The sequence below is a fragment of the Podarcis bocagei genome (genome assembly GCF_964188305.1).
Source record: "Podarcis bocagei genome assembly, chromosome: 2".
In the NCBI taxonomy this organism is placed as follows: domain Eukaryota; kingdom Metazoa; phylum Chordata; class Lepidosauria; order Squamata; family Lacertidae; genus Podarcis; species Podarcis bocagei.
The window spans coordinates 17641417-17652395 of NC_138126.1; the positions used below are offsets into that span (position 1 = coordinate 17641417).

Below are 10979 nucleotides of genomic sequence, written 5' to 3' on the forward strand. Positions count from 1 at the left end.
TAGACCTAACTAACTTGCCTTCGGGACGCGGGTGGCACTGTGGGTTAAACCACAGAGCCTAGAGTTTGCTGATCAGAAGGTCAGCGGTTCAAATCCCCGTGACGGAGTGAGCTCCTGTTGCTCAGTCGCTGCTCCTGCCAACCTAGCAGTTCGAAAGCACACCAGTGCAAGTAGATAAATAGGTACCATGTGCTCTGGTTTCCATCACGGTGTCCCATTGCACCAGAAGCAGTTTAGTCATGCTGGCCACATGACCCAGAAAGCTGTCTGTGGACAAACGCCAGTTCCTTTGGCCTGAAAGCGAGATGAGCACCACAACCCCATAGTTGGAGCCGGCGTTTGTCCACAGACAGCTTTCCGGGTCATGCGGCCAGCATGACTAAACCGCTTTTGGTGCAACAGGACACTGTGACAGAAGCCAGAGCGCACGGAAATGCTGTTTACCTTCCCACCACAGTGCCGACCTGCCGACCACAGTGCCGATTCGAACTGCTGACCTTCTGATCAGCAAGCCCAAGAGGCTCAGTGGTTTAGACCACAGTGCCACCAACTCCTTATCCCAATTTAAGTAGATATCAGTAGCGATAGGGTGCACAATATATGGTTTACTCCAGGCTCAGTAACAGGTAGCTATGGCATTGTTGTCGGCGTAAACTTCGATCAGACCTAACCATTGGTCATGCTGGCTGGGGCTGATGGGAGTCCAAAATACCTGGAGGTTCATGGGTTCTCTATCACTGAAGTAGACAGTAGGCTGAATAACTGGTGTTTTATTGCTGGTGTTCTGCAATATTCATTTCATACTTTTTTGGTTAAATCTATTTATGGTCATGAAACTTGTGTTTTGCTGTTGCTCTAGCTCAGAAACGATCCATTCATTCATTTCAAGGAGTCAAAAAAGGTGAGGTTTTTTTTAAATTAAATAGTATCTCAGTTTTATTTCTTGGACTCATTTAAAGGTTACACAACCAACTTATAATAACAGTTGCAGTTTCTCCGCAATGTGCAAAAAAGGAGAATACAGCAAAATAAATATCCACATAAATAAATAAATAAGCAACATTGTTTTTTTAAAAAAAATCACGTCACAAGGTATTAGTTCCCTTTTGAAATCACCGCTTTTGTGGCAACACATGCAGGATTTCAACATGAAATACGCTATGTACCACGAGAGTGAGCAAAATCATAACAGCTCAGGTACTCTGGTGTCAGATTACATCTTCGATGTAAACATTACCAACCAAGAGAAGTTTTATCCTCTCTTTCTTGGTAAACTGGGAGAGGACATTGCCCGCAGGGCCATCCTCCCCCAAAATTCAGGAGCAGTCCATGTAACATACATAATTACACCGGTATATTCAATTATTAACAGATATACATAGTATATATATACAGCTGATCTGAGTTTTTGGAGCTGGGTTCAAAGGAGCACAACTCCCCTTATTTTTGGTATTCACTTATATCTCACAGAACCACATATCTCTGCCTCCCTCCCTCTCTCTCACACACACAGAAGCACACTCACAAACCCACACTCTTGTTTCTACTGGGTTATCTATATTTCATCTTTTCCCCCCCCTGAATTGGTGTGACAAAAGAAGCACGCATCCCACATCCTTTCAGACTTCCAACCACACGCCCACTATATAAATAAATAAATATAAATAAATAAATAGGGTTGATTAAAAATAAACAACAACAACATAAGTAACACTGTGTCCTATCTCCCCAGAGCAGAAGTAGCCTCCTTCACTGGAGTGCCAATTCAGTGTTCAGTCTCTTGTTCCTCATCCTCAAATTTGTATTTTGAATGATGGAGTAGGAGGACCAAGTGAGTTGTAACTATGGCACAGCAGGAGAGTCTTTTTTCTTCTTTTGTTTACTCCATGGCAACGATCCCAAAATATATCTGTCCCTGTTGGGCAAAGTCCAGATACTGAGGAGATTCGGTTTTGGACCACAGGCGGTCCCCTTTGTTCAACCTGAAGACAGCCCCCTGGTAAATGGATTCGAACCACAAACTCTTTTGGCCCTGGGCGGTTCTTCCGGCCTCACAAGCGGACTTGATGGACTTCAGCAATTCCACGTTCTTGTTGAACTGCGAGGAAAACCACGAGATGGTGTGGCTGAGCAGCAAAGGGGATTCCGGGCAGGTGTCGCTATGGAACATGACCTGAGAGTAGACGAAATAGAGTCCGGTCGAAGGCACCACGAGGGAGTTGTCACTTTTGTCCAGCTTCATGCCGTTCTCAAGTATGGAGGGCGCCACGTCTGTGGTCCAGAACAGTTGCTGGCCGTGAGCTCGGGAAGCTGCAAAGGGAAGGGAAAAACCAGTCAGCATCAAAGGTTCGTCAACATGTGCTAAGAGGCTTCGGCCTACAAAGTTTCGGTGTTAGTCCCCTGAAGGCAATTTTGGTTTGACCTAGGGCTTTGGTGGAGCAGAGAGTGCGAGGCCAATCCTTGCTTTGACAGGCCATTGGGCAAAACCACATTAACCTCGTGTGTATGTGGCCCCAACAAACTCTGGCAGCAACTACATGGGAGAAAGGCCAAGCTTTGGCATCTCAGAGAGGCTTAACGGAATGCGAAGTGTCGCTATTTTCCAGGGACAGTCCCAGATTTACAGAAGCTGTTCCAATTTCTGATTTGATACCGGAATGTTCCGCTTTTCCTTGGGACATCCTCAGTGCTATTTTTCTGGAAAAGAAGTACCAGAACTCACCACGAACCCCACCTTTGTCCTCTTAGAATGAAAATGGCGCCCACATGAGAGCTACCAGAACTGAGTTCCGGTGAGTTCCGATTGGAAAAAAAAGCCCTGGATGTTCCTATTTTCATTGGAGAAATGTTGGAGGGTATTGTAAAGGTAAAGGGACCCCTGACCATTAGGTCCAGTCGCAGACAACTCTGAGGTTGCGGTGCTCATCTCGCTTTATTGACCGAGGGAGCCGGCGTACAGCTTCCAGGTCATGTGGCCAGCATGACTAAGCCGCTTCTGGCGAACCAGAGCAGCGCACGGAAACACCGTTTACCTTCCCGCCGGAGCGGTACCTATTTATCTACTTGCACTTTGACGTGCTTTCGAACTGCTAGGTTGGCAGGAGCAGGGACCGAGCAACCGGAGCTTACCCCGTTGCGGGGATTCGAACCGCCAACCTTCTGATCGGCAAGTCCTAGGCTCCGTGGTTTAACCCACAGCGCCACCAGTGTCCCAAGAGGGTATGGTAGGACTTCCCTATTTTCACCAAAGAAATGTAGGAGAGTATGGAATAGGACACCCGCATTTTCATCAGAGAAATGTTGAAGGGGACATCTCTATTTTCATCAGAGAAATGTTGGAGGATATGAAATAGGACGTCCCCTGTTTGGTGGGTATGTTTCAGTGCTGGATTATGCAGGAGGCCTGGACTGAATGATGAGTCAGGCTGTGGGGAACCCAGATTCAAATGGAAGTTTAATGGCTAAGTTTTGACCAGCCATCATCTCTTATCCTAACCCAACTGGGCCAATATTTTAAAGCACTTTATATGCTCAACAACTCTGTAATCATTTGTTCACAACAAACCCCTTTCAAGCAGCTTAGAAAATAGGTCTCACCTAGGGCATGGGCAGCTGGTTTCCTGGACATCAGAGCTTGCACTTTCATCGTCTGCGGCAACCCTCCTGCAAAGACAAAAAGAGGACAGACGGTCAGACAACGCATCCCATCAACTTCCTTCCTTTAAAGATCCCACACGGGGTAGAGTTAACCTGCTACTGCAGCATTTTCAGTTGGCTGAAGAACCAGCATTTTAAAATCGCCTGGAGGTACTGATGGTCTAGCCCAGGGGACCTCCGGCTTGTGGGATCTAATGTGCATTTGACTACAACCCCAAGATCCAGCAAGTGTATCACAGTGCAAAAGGCATACGCTAAGCACATGGTGCCTCTGAGCAGTTGCTGAAGGTAGACACTGGTTTTGAGAATCAGAGAGGCTGCTGTACCCAGCATATGTTGAAAGAAGAAGAGTTTGGATTTGATATCCCACTTTATCACTACCCGAAGGAGTCTCAAAGCGGCTCACACTCTCCTTTCTCTTCCTCTCCCACAACAAACACTCTGTGAGGTGAGTGGGGCTGAGAGACTTCAGAGAAGTGTGACTGGCCCAAGGTCACCCAGCAACTGCATGTGGAGGAGCGGGGAAGCGAACCCGGTTCACCAGATTATGAGACTACCGCTCTTAACCACTACACCACACTGGCTCTCTCCTAAGAACATGGCACCCTCCTAAGAATCCTGGGAACTGTAGTTTGTTAAGGGGGGCAGGGATTGTAGCTTTTTAAGAGTAAACTACAGGATCTCTTACAGGGAAGCCGTGTGCTTTAAAAGTGCGGTGTGTACGCAGCCAAAGTCCTTGCACCCCGAAATCCATTGCCCTGACAGAATGGGGGAGGTTTCTCTTAAGAAAACAAAATTGGAAGAACTTACCAGAAAATGGGCTTCCCTTTTCCTTAGAGTCCTGAACAAAGAAAGAAATAGGGAAATAGGGTAAATACATTTGTAGCGACAACAATGAACAATACAGTGATAGTGCAAAATGAGCTGGAGCTAGAAATGTCCGATATGTCGGAGGCATGTTTGGGGTAGCTTTCCAAATAGGCAGAACTACGGAGTAAAAAAGAGCTAAGTGCACATTAACTACCCTGCAGAGCTGCAATGGGCACATTTTTGGTGATAAGTCCTAGAGGTGATGGTGGGCTGAGTTCAAGTACATCACCAATTGTGACCTTGTGAACATTTTTTTTAAAAAAAAATCGAATATCACAATCTTGGTTGTTATTATTTTTAATTCGCTGTGGGATCCTTAATTTTAAAAGCCCTTAACTTTTATAAGGCAACGGTGCGCATCCGGTGTGTGCCTTGGTTCTTCAAAAAGTTCCTAAATCTTTCAGCACCCATCAATGGGCTTGTTGGGAAGGGGGGGAGCAACTCAAATTAAAATAGCACGAATTCATTGGTGGTGGTGGTGGTGATTGCCAACAGCTCAGAGCTATTTATTTTATTTTTCATTCATTTATTTTAATCCATTTGTAGCTCCTCTTTTCATCATTCAGTGATGGAGACAAGCATTCCCTCCCTCTCTGAGGATTTAGATTCAGGGGTCAGCAAACTTTTTCAGCAGGGGGCCAGTCCACTGTCCCTCAGTCCTTGTGGGGGGGCGGACTATATTTTTTTGGGGGGGAATGACAAATTCCTATGCCCCACAAATAACCCAGAGGTGCATTTTAAATAAAAGGACACATTCTACTCATATAAAAACACAATGATTCCTGGACCGTCCGCGGGCCAGATTTAGAAGGTGATTGGGCTGGATCCGGTCCCCAGGCCTTAGTTTGCCTACCTATAATTTAGAACGTCTTTGCAAATTTCATGCAAACCCGGCAAATCTTTACTAAGGAAGACCAATCCCTGATCTCTTTCTACCTCTCCCCCCCCCCCACAGAGAGACACACAGAGATACGAATATAGATAGAAGATAGATAGATAGATAGATAGATAGATAGATAGATATAGATAGATAGATAGATAGATAGATAGATAGACAGACAGAGATAGATAGATAGATAGATAGATAGATAGATAGATAGATAGATAGATAGATAGATGATAGATAGATAGATAGATAGATAGATAGATAGATTAGATAGATAGATAGATAGATAGATAGATATAGATAGATAGATAGATAGATAGATAGATAGATGATAGATAGATAGATAGATAGATAGATAGATAGATGATAGATAGATAGATAGATAGATGATAGATAGATAGATGATAGATAGATAGATAGATGATAGATAGATAGATAGATAGATAGATAGATAGATAGATAGATGATAGATAGATGATAGATAGATAGATAGATAGATAGATAGATAGATAGATGATAGATAGATAGATAGATAGATAGATAGATAGATAGATAGATAGATAGATGATAGATAGATGATAGATAGATGATAGATAGATAGATAGATAGATAGATAGATAGATAGATAGATAGATGATAGATAGATGATAGATAGATGATAGATAGATGATAGATAGATAGATAGATAGATAGATAGATAGATAGATAGATAGATAGATGATAGATGTTCCTTACCTGGGATTCAGATTGCTTGAAAGCGCCAAACTGCAAAAGCGCAAAGACGAAGGTGGCGCCCAGCAGAAGCAGGAGGGAGCAGATGCTGAGGCATTTCCAGTGGCTCTCTTTCTGGGGCTTTTCGCGCACCACCACCACGTTGCTCCCTTTCTCCACGTCGTACACCAAATGCTCGGAGCTCATAGCTGGCTGGTGCGTTTCGGTCAAGAGATGCGCTCCTGCTGCCGCCGCCTCCGTCGCCGCCTGGCACGAGGTGGAAGAAGGGTCCAGGGAGGGTTTCAAATCAACAGGTGGAAAGCGAGGGGCAGATCTTTTCTCCAGGCGGGTTTCAGCCACGGGTTTAGATCAAGAGAGGCAAGAGCGGCGAGTGGACTTTTGCCAAAAGCTACACCAGTTCGGAGGAAGAAAGAAAAGTTTGTGTGCTGCGCTCCTGCTCTTCTGCGGCTTGAGTTCGCTTTCTGAATGGGTGTTGCTTCCTCTGCCTGCCTCCTTTAACCCGCCTTGACTTCCCCCGCAGCTTGTTCGAGAGGAGAGCGAGTGCTTCAGAGCTGCTGCTGGCTCTGCCTTTTAAACCCTGTCGGGGAGAGCCATTCAAACTTCCCCGCCCGCCCACAGCGCGAGGCTCCCAAGAGGAAGAGGAAAAATTCTGTAACAGAAAGAGGAAACTGGTAATAGAAAGCCTGCTGCTGACGGGGCATCCCCCAAAAAAGGCTCTCTGTGGCGGCAGCGTGGTGTTGGTGCTGGTGGCTTGAAGCGAAGGGGAGGAACCCACACACACACACACACACACACACACACACACACACACACACACACGACTGGCGCGCGCGCACACACCCCTGGCTTCCAGCCAGGATAGGCTGTACTAGCCCCTAAACTGATTTTAGAACTTTGAATTTATTGTTATTCATGCTTTTATGCCGGTTTTTATGCTCTTTCTTGTTGTATCACAATTAAGTGTTTTAAATTTGTTGTTAGCCACCCTGAGCCCAGTTTTCTGAACCGGGCAGGGCGGGGTATAAATAAAATCATTATTATTATTATTATTATTATTATTATTATTATTATTATTATTATTATTATTATTATTATTATTATTATTATTATCATCTTAGAGAGACAACAGTTGACTTGGTGTTTAGCAATTTCCCGTGTTGAAGGAGCAAACTGTTTTGCCGTACAATTGAGAGAATGGTGTCAGCTACAAACCACACATCACCATCATCATAAGTCACTGTATTTCTTGCCCACCCTTCACCACAAGTTCCCAGGGCAGGTTGCTATTACTATTATTATTATTATTATTATTATTATTATTATTATTATTATTATTAATATTATTATTATTATTATTATTATTATTATTATTATTATTATTAAATCAGTATTGTAATTATTTAAAACAAGGCCAGAGGCAAAGAGGTGGGTCTTTGGCATTTTGCAAAAAAGAAGTACCACATGCATCTCTGTGGGGAGGGGATTCCACAGCTTAGGGGCTGCCACAGAGAATGCCCTCTCCTGGGTCATGAGCCCCCAAACTTCCAGGGGCGGGGGTGGCACATGAGGCCTGAGATCAGATCTCATGCCTTTAAAAGGGAGAAGCCCGGCTGGGCAGGGCACTTAGTCATCCCTCCCCCTCCTTTTGACATTTCTCGGATCTAAAAGGTGCTGCAAGCTGACTCCTAGGGGCCAAGGTCCCTTCAGAGCTCCTCTTAACATATTTGAGGGGGATGTCCCCCCCTCCAAAAGTTAATGGGCATTGCCATTCAAATGGTGTGTATGCGCAGTATCATGTCATGAATTATGGTTTTCCCAGTAGTGATGTATGGAAGTGAGTAAAGAAGGCTGATCGCCAAAGAATTGATGCTTTTGAATTCTGGTGCTGGAAGAGACTCTTGGGAGTCCCATGGACTTCAAGAAGAACAAACCTCTCCATTCTGAAGGAAATCAGCCCTGAGTGCTCACTGGAAGGACAGATCCTGAAGCTGAGGCTCCAAGACTTTGGCCACCTCGTGAGAAGAGAAGATTCCCTGGAAAAGACCCTGATGTTGGGAAAGATGGAGGGTGCAAGGAGAAGGGGATGACAGAGGACGAGATGGTTGGGCAGTGTTCTCGAAGCTACCAGCATGAGTTTGACCAAACTGCGGGAGGCAGTGGAAGACAGGAGTGCCTGGTGTGCTCTGGTCCATGGGGTCACGAAGAGTCAGACATGACTAAACAACAACAACAAGGCTGCAAGCTGTATCTTGGATGAAGACAATACACCAGCACCACACAGATGCTTGTTTCTGTTTTATGTATTTGTCATTTGTTTGCTTACTCATTTTCACCTCCTCGCATTCTTCCATTATGGAGCCCAAGGCTCTCTGCCTGGAGGTCTCCCATCCAGACCCTGACCAACCCCAGACCTGCTTAGCTTCAGCAAGGTGGTGGCCACATGTGTCACCAGGTGATACCTTGAGACTGCTATGGGCTAATAACCATGCTGCCCTGTTTGGTCATGTTGCGCAGATGCCTGATGATCGTCTTCCAAAGCAACTACTCTATTCTGAACTTAAAAATGGAAAGCATAATGCTGGTGGTTAACAAAAGAGGTTTAAAGACTGTCTCAAGGCAAATCTAAAAAAAAGTAGTATAAACACTGACAACTGGGGAACACTGGCCTGCGAGCGCTCCAGTTGGAGAACAGCCTTTACCAAAGGTGTCATGGACTTTGAAGACACTCGAACACAGGACACAAGGGAGAAACGTGCTAAGAGGAAGGCACACTTGGCAAATCCACACCTTGATCAGCTCCTGCCTGGAAACCAATGTCCCCACAATGGAAGGACATGTGGATCCAGAATTGGCCTCCACAGTCACTTACGGACTCATTGTTAAAACTGTGTTTGTGGAAGACAATCTTACTCGGCTACGAGTGATCACCAAAGAAGAAGACCACCACCCTCACCTGAAGCCTTGCCTGGCACCAGCATTGGTTTGTTTTATTTTTAATCTGCTAGTCTCATCCTTGTGATTTTGTCTTTTTTTAACCTCAAAAACTGCTCTGAGCTCAGTTCTGATGCAAGGCTGAGTTATATGTTATGCTCTTTATTAGAGGCACTTCGACTTGGCAAATTATCGTGCACATGGTGCGCTCTGTGCATGCAGGTTTTCCCCAGCAACCACACAGCACTTCATCAAATGCCTATGTAAAAAACAAAACTTGCAGAAACATTAAATCTGGATTCAATGTTGGGGAGGGGACTATGGGATGCCATTATGATGAGGATGACGTTTTGCAGAAGCTATGGATGTAAGAAGGCATCGCTTTCCCTTCCTCCCTGTGTTCATTGCAGCGCTGTTTCTGTTCCCCTGCAGTTCGCCTTCTGCCCAAACCTATGTTATTCGTCACACTGTCCACTGTGACAAAATTAGGAAATTTGCATAATTTATATCATTTGCATAAAGTATGTGGCCATGATGTGATTCCAACCCGATTAATTTCAGTGCAAATGCATTGGAAAAATGGAGGGGGGGGAGAGAATCAATTAAGTATCATTTGCTGACTGAAAGCAACAACAACAAGGAGTATTGATCGTATTTGCTGGATTGATTTCCATTCCAGTTCTGTTGCGAATAAGCAACTGCAATTTCTGTTCCTTTTTCTGTTTTCATCAGAATTCTCCAACATCCGTTACACAAAATCTGCATGCATGAGGAACAATGAGTTCTCTCTGAACTGCACCCCATAGCTGCCTTTTACTGGACTTCACCATCTAGGAATCCTGTACCTTTTTCCTTTTTCTTCCACGTGGAAGCAGAAGAGTGTTCAGAACCTGCCCTTAACCACACAAATTCAAAAAGCCTTTTTTTGGAATAAATGGCTATGTCTGAAGGCTGTCTGCATTTAAGGGGAGCAGGTGGTGCTGTGGTCTAAACCACTGAGCCTCTTGGGCTTGCTGATCGGAAGGTCAGCGGTTCGAATCCCCATGACAGGGTGAATTCCTGTTATTCTGTCTAGCTTAACCCACCTAGCAGTTCGAAAGCACACCAGTGCAAGTAGATAAATAGGTACCGCTGCAGCGGGAAGGTAAACGGTGTTTCCGTGCACTGCTCTGCTTTCTCCAGAAGCGGTTTAGTCCTGCTGGCCACATGACCCGGAAAGCTGTCTGTGGACAAACGCCAGCTCCCTCGGCCTGAAAGCGAGATGAGCGCCGCAACCCCAGTCACCTTTCACTGGACTTAACTGTCCAAGGGTCCTTTACCTTTTCTTTACCTATTATATGCATCATTTCGGTTTCTCTTCAGACCCCTCTCAAAGCAAAATCCCAGACTAATCAGAACAGGACCAGCTCACGACAATATAAATACGTACAGCAAGTAAACCATTGCTTTTTACATATTCAGCAAACAAATACAAAAGGAATGAGAAAAATAATACTCCCCCCCCCAATATAAATCATGTGTTGTTGTCTCCTAAGCAGTGACGCACAGTGGTACGTCTGGTTGTGAACGGGATCCATTCCAGAGGCCTGTTCGCAACATGAAAAGAGCACAACCCGCAGCGGCGTGTCTGCGCACACTTGGGTTGCAATTCACCACTTCTGCGCATGCACATGACGTCATTTTGTGCTTCTGCGCATGCGTGAGCTGTGAAACCCAGAAGAAACCCTTTCCGGTACATCCAGGTCGCCGCACGATGTAACCTGAAAGAACGTAACATGAGGTATGACTGTACAGTGGTAGCTCGGGTTAAGAACTTAATTTGTTCTGGAGGTCCGTTCTTAACCTGAAACTGTCCTTAACCTGAGGTACCACTTTAGCTAATGGGGCCTCCCACTGCCACTGT

The 10979-nt window shown here is 45.1% G+C and overlaps 1 protein-coding gene across 1 annotated transcript; it reads right to left on the reverse strand.

The window, feature by feature from the left end:
- Positions 1 to 1578: 1578 nt before the first annotated feature.
- LOC308581120 (tumor necrosis factor-like) lies at positions 1579 to 6699 on the reverse strand. Its single transcript, XM_081183610.1, has 4 exons — positions 6149 to 6699; positions 4468 to 4498; positions 3598 to 3663; positions 1579 to 2310 (listed from the first exon to the last, which is right to left on the reverse strand). Exons 1-4 carry the CDS (start codon positions 6329 to 6331, stop codon positions 1880 to 1882), a joined length of 711 nt encoding a protein of 236 aa, XP_081039736.1. The 5' UTR covers positions 6332 to 6699; the 3' UTR covers positions 1579 to 1879.
- Positions 6700 to 10979: the final 4280 nt, after the last annotated feature.